The sequence below is a fragment of the Chiloscyllium plagiosum genome, unplaced genomic scaffold, assembly GCF_037043375.1.
Source record: "Chiloscyllium plagiosum isolate Xiang-an unplaced genomic scaffold, Cpla_swu_hap1 HiC_scaffold_44, whole genome shotgun sequence".
NCBI classification, from domain to species: domain Eukaryota; kingdom Metazoa; phylum Chordata; class Chondrichthyes; order Orectolobiformes; family Hemiscylliidae; genus Chiloscyllium; species Chiloscyllium plagiosum.
In genome coordinates this window covers 12294559-12307742 of record NW_028270182.1, presented here as the reverse complement: position 1 = coordinate 12307742, position 13184 = coordinate 12294559, and the positions used below count along the sequence as shown (strand labels likewise).

General features: G+C 49.7%; 1 protein-coding gene across 2 annotated transcripts in view; it reads right to left on the bottom strand.

Annotated features, from left to right (window-relative positions):
* Nucleotides 1-13184, bottom strand: part of LOC122544399 (polyamine-transporting ATPase 13A3-like) — a 67486-nt gene that overhangs the window by 50199 nt on the left and 4103 nt on the right. Inside the window, exons 1-6 of one of the 2 annotated variants that reach the window (XM_087982908.1) lie at nt 12844-12887; nt 7217-7301; nt 3962-4055; nt 2348-2521; nt 1841-2026; nt 886-1037 (exon numbers count right to left, since the gene is read on the bottom strand). In XM_087982908.1, the coding sequence (XP_087839034.1) occupies nt 886-1037; nt 1841-2026; nt 2348-2521; nt 3962-4012 (563 nt within the window). In that variant the 5' untranslated portion in view covers nt 4013-4055; nt 7217-7301; nt 12844-12887. Of the gene's footprint in view, nt 1-885; nt 1038-1840; nt 2027-2347; nt 2522-3961; nt 4056-7216; nt 7302-12843; nt 12888-13184 lie in introns of those variants that run through there. The other variant, XM_087982907.1, reaches the window with a different exon arrangement.

The window sequence follows — 13184 nt, the reverse complement described above, 5'->3', positions numbered from 1 at the left end:
TTGCCGCCAATGAGGTCTCCTCTACTTTAGGGAGACAAGGCGCCTACTTGCGGAATGCTTCAGAGAACATCTCCGGGATACACGTACCAAGCAACACTACTGCCTTGTGGCCCAACGCTAACACCCACTCCACTAAGGATATGCAGATCCTGGGCGTCCTCCATCGCCAAACCCTTACCACCACTTCCACAAGACAAAACCACGACCTGCCCCAACAGAAACACCACCAACACCCGGCTCAATGACGACAGGGTCAAAACGTTAGGTGTCACAGTACCAACCATTCTCTCGTGCACCTCACCTTCTGCGATTATCCACAGACATGGAGATAAGGCCCACCTGAAAGATGGGAAACACTTCAGCCTACGTGGCCTTCAGTTCAAAACCATTCCATCATCCGCCATTGGGTGCGCCCTCGGAGGAGTAAGCCATCCTCAATCCCAAGGGTCTCCCCTACTCAGCTGAATGACCTATGCCAGCTGCCTGTTAAGCAACACCGAAATGGACACGCCCTCCCTCCCTCACCTCTGAAATCACATCCAGCTTTAGAACTCTAAGATTTCAGTTGTCTGGCCTCTCAAAGACATTCCCAACCTCCATCACTCACCCACAGTGCCAGTGCCTTTGGTGCGAAGCTCCTCAGTTCTGGAAGCCTCAATCTAAACTTCTCCTGCCTGCCTTAAGGTGGCACTCAAGACCTACCTCTCTGACCAAACATTGGTACATGTGCCCTGACGTTGCCTGAAAGGACTCAGCGTCATATTTTGTTGGTGCTGCCGTGAGGTGTCTTGGGCTAGGGTCAATGCCAATTTACGTAGCTGTAGCAGAAAGAGCAGCCCTCCTGCCTCTGAAGCCCGGCCCAAACCTCACCGTGCGGGCACGTACCGATAGTCTTTGCTGGTTGTGGGCAGAGTGGCACTTTGACACGCGTGGAGGGCTGAGCACGGGATTCCCTTCTCCAGCGCGGCCAGTCTATGGAACGCCTGCCCATGTGGGCTCCACATGTACTTGATGTTTTGATGGACGAAATAACGGATCTAATTTGCAAAAAGAAAGGGGTGACAAATAACAGGGTCAGGGGTGGCGAGGGCTGCAGAATGGAAGTGGTATTTTGTAATTCACTGTCATCCCTGCCAAAATCCCAGCAGCACCCCAGCCTCACGTGGCAGCCCAATGTGCCACTCATACTCCTATTGCAGATTGAAATCTGGAGGGGAAATTTCAACAAACCCAGGGACAATCAGCTGAGATCAACTCACTTAGCCCCTCTGGCACTTATAACAATCCGAGACAGTTATACACCTCAGTGCCACAAGGCACTCGTGCGTTTTCCTCATTTGATTACACCCCGCAGCACGGTTACACTCTGGGGAGAATCCATTCTCCTATTCCCAGGAATGTCCGCACTACATAGGCCCAATGTACCACAGTGGAAAGGGGCATAAGTTTGAGTAGGAGGCAGTGCAATGAGTCTCAGCATGAAACAGTGCGCAGGAATGGTATGTACGATGGACATGGGTTAACTAGGAGGGGTGACAGATGGTGGCAATTTGGTGGTTGGGAGTTTAGGAGGAACAGGAGCAAAATGTTCAGTGTAGTAATCGCCAGGTCTCCAAACTCCAATCCCTCCTACATTAATCTTGAACTTGTCTCTGTCCTTCAAGAAGAGGGGGAGAAGGTTGTTTAATAGACTGGCTTACGCTTCTGTTTAACATCTGGATTACAAGAGGCAGTAATAATGCCAAACGAAGTTATGGTTACAGCATTGGATATGCCCCAATGCACTGTCCTGTCCCATCTCGATCAGAAAAGAGAGCAAACAAGAAACCCTCAATCTGACCTGAACTCTTTCCACATCTGGAGTCTCAGGCAGCAGGCCCTTTTCACACTCTGGGTGCTCAATCATGACGGAAGCTGCACTGCACACAGGTTCCTTATCACAGCTGGGAAACAGCACTCCCAGGGGATCATAGCCCGGAGCCTCCATGAACTGCACTCTGACCCTGAAGCATGTGCGGAACTCATCCTGCAATTAAAGGAATGTTAATTAAGAAATACTCTGTCAGTCAGAGAACGTCTGGCTGCAGATGGTAGTGTGAACTCTGCTTGCAGTACTGCCAATCAGCTGCAGGTGGCCCTCTGACTTTGTCTGCATCAGATGGCAGCCAATTTGCAGACAGCAAGCTCCCACCAAGAGTGGTGAGGTGATGGCCTTACAATTTTTTAATAACGTTTACTGAGGTGAAGAATTATGAACTAAAATGTTACCTTGTCAGAAGCAATGGATCAGAAAGGGCAGCTTTCTACAATATCTCACCTCTCCCGAGTGGCTGCAGGTGTCACTTACCGTGGTCCAAAGCAGCAGAACTGTAGCATCTCGAAGCGAGACTTCCCTGCACATCCACTTGACGCTCCACTCAGGCATCCAGTAGAGAACGAGGAGCAGCAGCCCGCCACTGCACACTGTTCCTACACCGACCAGGCCCAGCTTCCACCAGCATGGCTGGTAACCCACCACTTCCTGTGGCAACAGGAGAACAGAGTCAGCAGAATCTAGTCTGGCCGAACGCAGACTCAGCTCAATACTGCGCACTGACCCTCCCCAATCCCTCACGCAACCCTAATCCTCCCAACCGGAACCTCTGCATCCTTACACCTACCATTCCCAATCTCTCACGCTGCTCCAACTCTTCACTCCCATCCGAAACCTGATCCTCCTCAACCTTCTCCAACACGCCCTCCTTTCCCAACGCCTGATGTGATTCCAACCAGACCCCACAATCTGACACTCCGCAACTCACACCCAACCTTACACGACCCTGATCCCAACCACCAACCTTTGCAAGCCACACTCCTTTCCAATCCCTGTGAGCCCAGCCCTCCCCTACGTGATCCTGATGACCCCTCCTCCAACAATCACCCCATGCAACCCAGCTCAGCCCAGCTCTCCACTAATTATCTCAAGTACGCACACACACCCACCCTCCCATAAAACTGCAGTTTCCACAACCATTCCCTCACAGAATCTCTACGGTGTGGAACCAGGTCATTCGGCTTATCGTGACCACACTGACCCTCCGAAGCACACCCCAGCCAGACCCACCCCATCCCTGTAACCCTGCATTTCCCACAGCTAACCCACCTAACCAGCACATTTTTGGATTGTGGGAGGAAACCAGAGTACCAGGCAGAAACCCACGCAGACACGGGGAGAGTGTACAAACTCCATGCAGACAATCACACGAGGGGTGGACTCGAACCTGGATCGCTGGCGCCGTGAGGTACCAGTGGTAACGGTTGAGCCTGTCTTCACCATTACTCCTCTCCTTACACCCCAAACCTTCACTACGCCCTCCCATCAACACCTGCCCAACCTCCTCCCATCCTCTTCTTTTTGAATCGCTTCTGGCCCAACCTCACGGATTCCCCCAACCCCCAATTCTCTCTCAATCTCTCCAAGTGAGATCTGGGATTGATCGCCCACCCAACTCCAAGCCCACACACCCTGCCCATCCACTGCAGCCTCATTCTCTCACCTCAGCAACTTCTCGACCCTTCACTGCAACCTACCAACTGCTCTGCCTGGTCCACAGACCAGTGCTGCCAACTTTGCCCCATCCTCACCCAGGACAAAGACCGCAAGTGCGGAAGCAGGCCATTCAGCCCACAGGGTTTGCTCTGCCTCTCAACCAGATCATGGCTGATTTGGTAATCTTCAACTCAACCTTCCTGCCTTTTACTCACAATTCCTTACTGATTAAAAATCTATCTCTTACAGCCTTGGGATATCCTGACTGGCCCTATTCCAATAGCGGTCAAGAGTGCCACAGATTCATCCCGGCAGAGATGAAATTCCCATTTGGATGTTTTGAATGGGTGACAACCCCTTAGTCAGGTTATGCCACCTTCCCTTCTCTCTCTTTCTGCTCTAAGCGCGGCACGTGGGGGATCTCTGACTCACCATCTCATCCTCACGCTCCGCGTTGAGGTATTTCTTCTCCGTTCTTTCCATTTGTCCCTGTGTCGCACCAATCTACGGCCCCACCGCTGCAGCCCTGTGGAAACAACGCAGCATGTCAACCCGCAGCAAGGAAAGAAGCAACTGGCGCCAGTTTCGTGACATCTCAATGAGAGGAAGAACCTGCCGCTCCACATGCAGTGGCCATATCCCAGCAAAGGGAACAGCCACTGTGCGGTGTAACCAACAAACAGCACCCTTGGGTGCTATTGGAGGGGATGCAGCACCAATACACCAGAATAAAGCAAGAAGTTGAATGGTTAAGTTAAATCCAATGTAGAGGTGTGTAGAGTGATTCATTTTTGTAGGAATACTGGACGGAAACAATATAAAATAAGGCCGACAAATCTAAAGAGGGTGCAGGAGCAGAGGGACTTGGCGGAGTATGTGGCAAGATAGGTCGAGGCAGGAGTTGATAAAAGAAGTGCCATCGACAGCATTAATGAGGGAGATTGAGTACAAGAGCAAGGAGTTAATAAACCGGTGCAAAATGCAGGTTTGGCTTCAACTCTGGGCGCTGCACTAAGACTTGCTCGATGTGAAGGCATGTAAGAGGTTACAGAAAAGATTCCGAAAAGATTGGAAACAGGGATGTGGGCAGAAATGGAAGTGGAAGTGTTTCTTGAAGATGTTCGTACGGAATATCTAACCAGGAACTGTATTCCAACCATGTAAGGGTGGCATGTGGTTTAGAAGAAGGCAGGGGCATTAAGTACACGTCTGTGCAAATCCGTGGGAGAGGCGCACACATGTGCACTTGTTTGTTTCCACATTTTAATGTCACCATAACCCAGCGTGTGTCACTGACCTTGCTATGAAGGGGAATTGGCAATGAGTCAGGTGGAGCCTCCAACTGACCTGAGGGAGGGGGATATTTTGTCACAGGGACTGCTGGGAACTGAAAAGAACCAGAAGGGAAATTAAAAACAAAAGCTGCCTGCTGAGATCTGAAACACGCTGCCCTAAATGAGCAATTTGATAGGAACTTTCAAAGGGGGATCTGGGAAAGTACTTGGAAGGGAAACATTTGCAGTGATATGGCAATTGAGCAGGGGAAAGAGTGGGTTTTACTGGATAGTTCCTTCACAGAGCCAACAGAGACAGAAAGTGGCCTAGTGGTATTATCGCTGGACTGTTAATCCAGTGACCCAGGTTCAAATCCTGCCATGGCAAATGGTGGCACACAAATCAAATAAAAATCTGGAACTAAGAATTTAATGATGTCAATTGTCAGAAAAACCCATCTGACTCACTAAAGTCGATTGTTGGAAAGACCCATCTGGTTCACTAATGTCCTTAAGGGAAGGAAACTGCCATCCTTACCTGGTCTGAATCTACATGTGACTCCAAACCCACAGCACTGTAGTTGACTCTTAAGTGCCCTCTGGGCAATTAGGGGTGGGCAACAAAATCTGACCCAGCAGTGATGTTCATGTCCCGTGAATTAATGTTTTTTAAAAATGGCTTTCCTATCATTCATGGAGAGAGGATTGAAATAGACAGAGAGAAAAACGAGAGAAACAGAAGGGTTTTTCTTGATAAATGACCAAGGATTCGTGGTTGTCATTAGACTCCCAGATATTTGTAGAATTCAAATTCCATTATCTGCTGTGGCAGGATTTGAACTTGGCTCAACCAGAACATTACTAGGTCTCTGGATTAATAGTCGAGAGTGTGGTGCTGGAAAAGCACAGCAGGTCAGACAGCATCGGAGGGAGCAGGAGAATCGATGTTTCGGGCACATTCCCTTCATCAGCCCTGATGAACAGCTTATGCCCGAAACGTCGATTCTCCTGCTCCTCGGATGCTGCATGACCTGCTGTGCTTTTCCAGCACCGCATTCTCGACTCTGATCTCCAGCATCTGCAGTCCTCACTTTCTCCTCTCGGGATTAATAGTCTAGTAATGGTACCACAGGATATGAACCTGGCTTAGCCAGAATATTACCAGGGTCTCTGGACCAATGGTCTAGTAATAGTACCACTTAGCTGCCTACAAAGGACGCAGGATCTGAATTCTTTATAAACACAGACCCAACCCCTTTCTCAGTGTTGATGGCTTGGACATACATATCTAGTTGGCTGCACGGGTGATTTACTGGTGGTGGTTACTAGTTGGATACGTCACGTTGATCTGGTGGTGGGTAAGCTGTGTGGTTGTGGGAGAGCCCACTTGCGGATTGGAGAAAAGACAGACAAAGTAGAGCCCACTTGATTTCCAATGGGAGCGTCCCAGCCTGAGCCAGAAGGCCCGGACTCAGGTTGCATCTGCTCTGAAGGTTTGCAATGACACTGCTGCACAGGTGGATTAGAAGTGATGTAAAGCCCAGGCCTAGTAAAAACAAAAGGAAAATCACAGTGAGGGAAACAACCATTCAGGTGTGTGTCAGAGCACTTCTAGACATGGGGGTTGGAAAAAAACAAAGCGGACCCAAGGCTCTTGGTGTGGAAGGCAGTTGTAGTGGCCTCCAGGAGACCTAGGGTCAATCCCCAGAAGACTTACTGGTGGTGGTTAGTAGTTAAAAGCAAAAACCAATCGTGAGAGATAGCACTTCTGAATGGATAGGAGGGAGAGGTTGGTGGGTGAGTGAATGAGCGATGTTGTGGGTGTCTCCCTACACTAAACCCGGGAGGACTGGGATCAAGTCCCACCTGTTCCAGAGACTGCCATAACATATCTAAGCAGCTTGTTTGGAGGGGAAGAAAGAAATCTGTGAAGCAGACCCAGGCCGTTTCCCTGGAGATCTAACGGTCAGCATTTTGCCCATCCTGGTCATGGAAAGAGAGTTTATGAAAAGTGACATTGTGGTGCAGGAGCAGCATCCCTAACTCTGAACCAGGAAGTCCAGGTTCAAGTGTCATTTGCTCCAGAGGTATGTCAACATCTTTAAACTGAATTATTAGAAAATATAAAACAATAGTCGAGCCTGTCCGCCACAGGCTGAGACTAGCCTGCGTGTGCCATGAGTAGTGGCTCTATTTTGGTGTTTAACAATTTTCAGTCAGGCTTCCCGAGTTATTATATCCCTGTTACTGTGCCAACCGAGATCCTGCACTGAGAGTGTACAGCAAGGAAACAGGCATGGAATGGATACAGGAGGCAAAAATACATCCCCCTTTCCCAAACTAACCCATCCTCTGGTGGGCACAGTCAACTGCCACCCCCTTCACGCCCACGTCTCCTCGATCAAACACTCACCCCCTCTGTTCCAGTCTCTATGTCAGCTGAAATGCTGCCACTGCACGTCCCAGACCCTTTCTTGAGGGCTCGAACGAAGGATTGCCTGGAAAGAGTGGACAGAGAGAGAGAGGCAATTAATGTTAGTATGCTCCACTGGTCCCCAAAGACAACACATTGCCCACCTCTTAGCCCCCTGTGCTCAGTCAGCAAGTGCAGGGGAATCTCCCTTCACTGGCTTAGCCAGACTGCAGGTGGGTCCCAGCATCAGGCCAGCCATTTTGTGAACAAAAGGCAGCCATTTCGCCCACTGCATAAAGTTGACCATAAAAGGTTCTCTTAGCTAACTTGCCTAATCATCAGAATTGGCACACAGCTGAGAGATACAGCCCACTGGCTATTAATAGAACATGGTTGTGTCAGATCTCAGCTGTTATTTGTGTAGCTGCAAGTCAGTAGGAGCCAGCCTGTGAATTCCCATCACCCTTACTCACTCCCTGGCACTTACACATCAAACAGCGACGTTTCTCCCTTCACAGCTCCAAACCAATGCCCAGCCACAAATACCTCCCCCTAAGGGCAGCTTGTCACAGCCAATGGACTCAACCAGGTAACGAGCTATTCGACCACATTAGACCTCATGGGGCCAGGAGAAAGCACAGCCGGTGACTGAAAGTTTGAGAGACGAGAAGCTTGATACGGCGGCAGGCCCAAGGCAGGGAACGCAGTGGTCCAGACTGCATGGTCTGATGTTAAGTAGAGGGAACTTTCAAGGGAACTAATGAAACATCAGCCTATTCCTTTGTCGCTAACGGCTCCTGCTCATGTCCCACACAGTCCTCCTCTGCCAGGCCATCAAGCCCTGATCCCACACCCATCACCGACTTTACCAAATAAGTAGCTGAGCTGAGGAAGGATTCAGCCTTTGTGGGTTGGAGCCTGAGCAGTTTATTTCATGGCAGTGGGAGGGGGAAGCAGGGGGCTTTAACAGCTTACTTAGGAGCATCGCTTTCGGTGTGGTCCCCCAGTGCAGGGTGCTGCCCTTGAAAGCGTGTTACGGCTGCCGCACTCAGAAAACTTTTGCCCCCATTTTGGGGATGCCTGGGGGAGGGTGTTACAGGAAGAGGAATCCCTTCACATGCCACACACACTCAGGGAATTGAAATGGATGCAGGAACATCAAACCTGTTTGAAACCAGATTTCCCTCGTTACGCCAAGACACTGACCATCAGGAGCAGACATCACCCAAACATCTGAGAGAGGCAGAGGTCACGTGGCAGACGCCACCCTCCTCTGCGTAGACCATTACTGAACTGACATGGATTCCAGAGGTTCGAGGGAGTTGGACGTGTGAGGCGGAAAGGTAGGCACGGAGGCAGGCACTAAAGCTTTGGGCAGCTTCCGCAGAGTGCAAAGAGGGAAATGGTCTCACAGTCTTCGGTCTTGCAAGCACAGAGCACCTTGGCAGGGTTAATGTCTGACATGGAATGCAAAGAGTAAATCTCACGTGGGGTGCAACTGTATTGAGGGACCTCAAAGCACAAGATGCTCTCGGGAGCAAATCTCAATTTTATTGCATGTTCTGCACTTTAAAATATTTTGGAATGTACTTTTCCAAATTTAGAATCATAGAGATGTACAGCATGGTCCAACCCGACCAGATATCCCAACCCAATCTAGTCCCACCCTGCCAGCACCCGGCCCATATCCCTCCAAACCCTTCCTACTCACATACCCATCCAGGTGCCTTTTAACGATGAAAGTATATTTTTGGAATTAAAAAGCGTATTATATAGCTATAAACACTGATGTTTGAGGACTATGGAAAAACGGACCTCAAGGAGTGTGGTGGGGGTGAGGGTGAGGGAGAAAGCTGGAGACAGGTCAAATCTGTGGAGGGGGAGGTAACACAAGGTAGGTGAGGAGAACGATGCACAGACTTCAAGACAGGAATAGATTTAGATGTGCAAGTGCATGTTGCTCCCACTCTCTGGTTTGGGTGTTCTCCTAAATTTCTTCACAGGGTTCCTGCCCCTAATTCACCCTCAAGGTGGGAGAGCTCTGCCTTTTTAATAGCATTCACGCAGAGCCTCAGCAGCGAAGAATGCTTCAGCTCCCCACTCTTCCCAGTGAGCAAGATCCCAAGACCAGAGGCAGTCTGGAGCAGAGTCACTCATTACGTAAACACAGCCGTCACTGTGGCAGGGAGTACAGCACTGGAATCCGTCCAATAACTTGTGATTAATGATTCAACGTCTCACGGGCTCGCTCTAATTGAAGGCAAGCTCTCGTTTTCTGCAAACTTCCCACTTCCCTTTCTCTCATTTTCCCAGTTTTCATTCTCATTTTATTGCAGGACCCCAGGCACCTCCTGCAGCAGGGGTTGATGGTATCTATAAATACAGTTACGGCCTGAACGTGGGGACAGGTCACCAGAAAGCAAGAAATGCCTGCAGCAATTGCAGTTACAGGTGCAGACGCAGACAGTTACAGATGCAGCAACTGCAGCTACAGGGGCCAAGGATACAGGCTGTTGCCTGTACACTCACGGTACTCTATGACCTACCCTGAATCGCAAGGTCAGAAACACAGTTTGTTGATGATTGGACAACGTTCAGCGCTATGTACAGCTCCTCAGATGCTGAAGCAGACCAGAACTGCATGCAGCAATACCTGGACAATATTCAGGTCTGGGGTGACAACAGATAAGTAATATTCATTCTATACTGGGGTGGCACAGTGGCTAATGTGGCCTCACAGCACTAGGGATTAGAGTTCAATTCCAGCCTCAGGCTACTGTCTGTGTGGAGTTTGCACATTCTCCCAGTGTCTGCGTGGGTTTCCCCGAGTGCTCCGGTTCCCTCCCACAGTCCAAAGATGGGCAGGTCAGGGTGAATTGGCCATGAGAAATTGCCTCACACTGTTTAGGGATGTGCAGGCTAGGTGGGTTAGCCATAGGCAATGCAGGATTAAAAAGATAGGGTAGGGGGAGTGGGTCTGGGTGGGATGCCTTTCAAAGGGTCAGTGTGGGCTTGATGGGCAGAATGGCCTGCTTCTACACTGTAAGGATTCTATGATAAGTGCCCTTTTCAACAAAGAATCTAGCCAACTCTTTTTGATGTTCATTGGCATTACCATCACCAAATCTCTCACTGTCAACATCCTGGGGTTATCATTGACCCAAAACTGGACTGGACTTGCCATATAGATACTGTGCTACAAAGGCAGGTCAGAAGCTGGAGATTCTCCAGCAGTAGTTCATCTCCTGACCCTGCAAAACCTCTCCACCATCGACAAGGCACAAGTCAGGAGTGTAACCGAAACAGCCACTTGCATGGATGGATACAGCTCCAACAAAACTCAAAAACAACCTCAACGCCATCCAGGGTGAAGCAGCCCGCTGAATCAGCATCTCGTTCATCAGCTTAAAACTCCATTTACCATCCAGAGGAAGTGCTTGCAGTGCATACAACATGCACTGCACCAATTCATTAAGACTTTGCTAACAGCACCTTCAAATCCCTTGACCACCATCATGTAGAAGGACAAGGGCATTAGAGATCATCACCATCTGCGTGTTTCCCATTCACTATTGCTGTTCCTTCAGTGTCACTGAGGCAAAGTCCAGGAACTCCCTAACAGCACTTTGACTCTACGCTACACGGGATTGCAACAGTTCAGAGGCAGCAGCTCATCACTTTCGTAATGGGACATTTACAACACCTACAACCCATAGACAGACAAAGAAGTGATATTTCCAGTAAGAAAATGTTAGCTGCTGCTCCCTATAAACCACTTAGGGTTTCGCAAGCTAAACCCTCACATGGAGACTGCTGGCAGACATTCCGCATTCTAAACAAGTTGGGGTGTAAGAACAGACAAGTAAAGGTGAAGAAATAAAGAAGAATGGGGAAAAAGGGGGGGGGGGGGGAAAACAGGAAGACAGAGAGAATGAGACCAACAGACGATACAATCTTCATTTTCCTAGCACTTATCTCAACCACAGGTGTCCCAAAGTCAATCAACTCACTACATTTTGGTGTGTGGCTTCCGATGTGATGCAGGTATTGCACACAAGCTCCCACGAAGGGCAACATGCTAACGACCAGTCTGCTTTCCTCCATAAGCTGCCCTGCTTCAAAATAGTGACTGTGGGCTTGCTTACATCCTCCCAGGCAACATCCTGGCTTATTGTGTCAGTGACAGTGCAATCAGCAACGCCAGCGGGAGCGTCGGCCTGAGTTACATACTCAGGACTCAGGAGCAGGTCAATCTGACACGCAACTTTACACAACTCTGCTCTGAACCCTTCGTATCGATAGAGAGGCAGCAGCGAACTGGCACCTCAGAGCTCCAGGATCTGGAACACAGTTTTCCGACAAACAGGTTGCATTTGCAATTTTGTTCCAGGTGACGACAACCTTTTTATTTAAACCAAACAAGTCAAATTTACATCCAGTCACTCCAGTGAGATCAAGGGACATACTGCTGAGCTACATCACTGTGCCCTAGCCCAGGGTCCCATCCTAAGCCAGGAGACTGGCACTAGAGACTCAAGCACGTAATCCAGTAAGAGCGTCTGGTGCCAAATTTCATGTCAAACTTTAAATCACCAGTGAGTACTAAAGATCCCACGATTGGTTTTACAAACAAGAGTGGTGGGGTGAGGGGAATTCATTCCGGTGTCCCCTAAACCAACCTCTCAGAAACCGACGGCCCGGTCATGGTGACAGAGCTGCTAAAGAACTTGTTGTGCATCACAGTTAGGCTGCCACTCTTCCCAGCAGCGACTACTGGTGGCATGGTGGCTCAGTGGTCAGCACTGCTGCCTCACAGCGCCAGGGACGTGGGTTCAATTCCAGCCTCAGGGGACTGTCTGTGTGGAGTTTGCACATTCTCCCTAGTGTCTGCGTGGGTTTCCTCCGGGTGCTCTGGTTTCCTCCCACAGTCCAAAAGATGTGCAGGTTAGGGTGGATTGGCCATGCTACAGTGCTCACAGTGGTCTGGGATGTGTAGGTTAGGTGCATTAGTCAGGGGTAATAGGGTAGGGGAATGGGTCTGGGTGGGTTACTCTTCCGAGAGTCTGTGTCGAATTGTTGGGCCAAATGATCTGTAGAGATTCTAAGATACTTCACCACCAAATCAAAAGAAAAAGCACTCCAGCAGCTGCAAGGTGCTTTAAGACCTTTAGAAGTCGCAATGAGTGTCAGAGGAATGAAATCTATCCGCTTTTACCAGGGGCTAAACCGTGCCTGCCCGTGCGAGTCTGTGCACAATGGGGGTAGTAGGATGGACAAGGTGTGAGGTGGAAGCACGTCCGGGGGTCGTGACTTTCAAAACAGGTGATAATGCTGAAAGGGAACCTTTTGCAGGGCTGCAGGGAAAAGGCAAGAGGGAATGGGATCACCCGTGGGGCTCTTGCCCAGCTCCACATGCACACAATAAGTCGAATGGTCTCCTCCTGCATGGTAATCGTTGTACCATTCTGCATTAGGGGAGGTCAGGAATCAACGCCACAAGTCAGTACTGGCAAAGGAAGGCAGAACACCGGCCACACAGACAAGAAAGGAGGATCGGGGGCAGATAAAAGACGGTAAGCAAACCCAGCATGGGCCATCCAGCACCAGACAGAAGCACTGCAACGCACCTGCTTAGTTTGGGATATTAATCCCCGAGGCAGTTCCCAAAAGACACTCCAGGAGGATGATAGCTCCCGACTCCTGGCTCTCCCCAGCTTGCACTCTCTCGGTCTCTGAAGCTGAAAAGGAGCCGTGAGTAGCCACCACACAGTCTTGTGGCACAGCACAATTACAGGAGGTCCACAAACAATGCACACAGGGGCCAGCCCTGCACGACAATAAGGCCTTCAGGGAAAAGAAAGTGCCTCTCCCTGCAACAACTTCCTTGGGAACATGATGCCATTTTATCAATTCTCCAAAAAAAAAGTGCACCTTGACTTTTGCACGAGCAAGCGTATTGGTGGAGGTC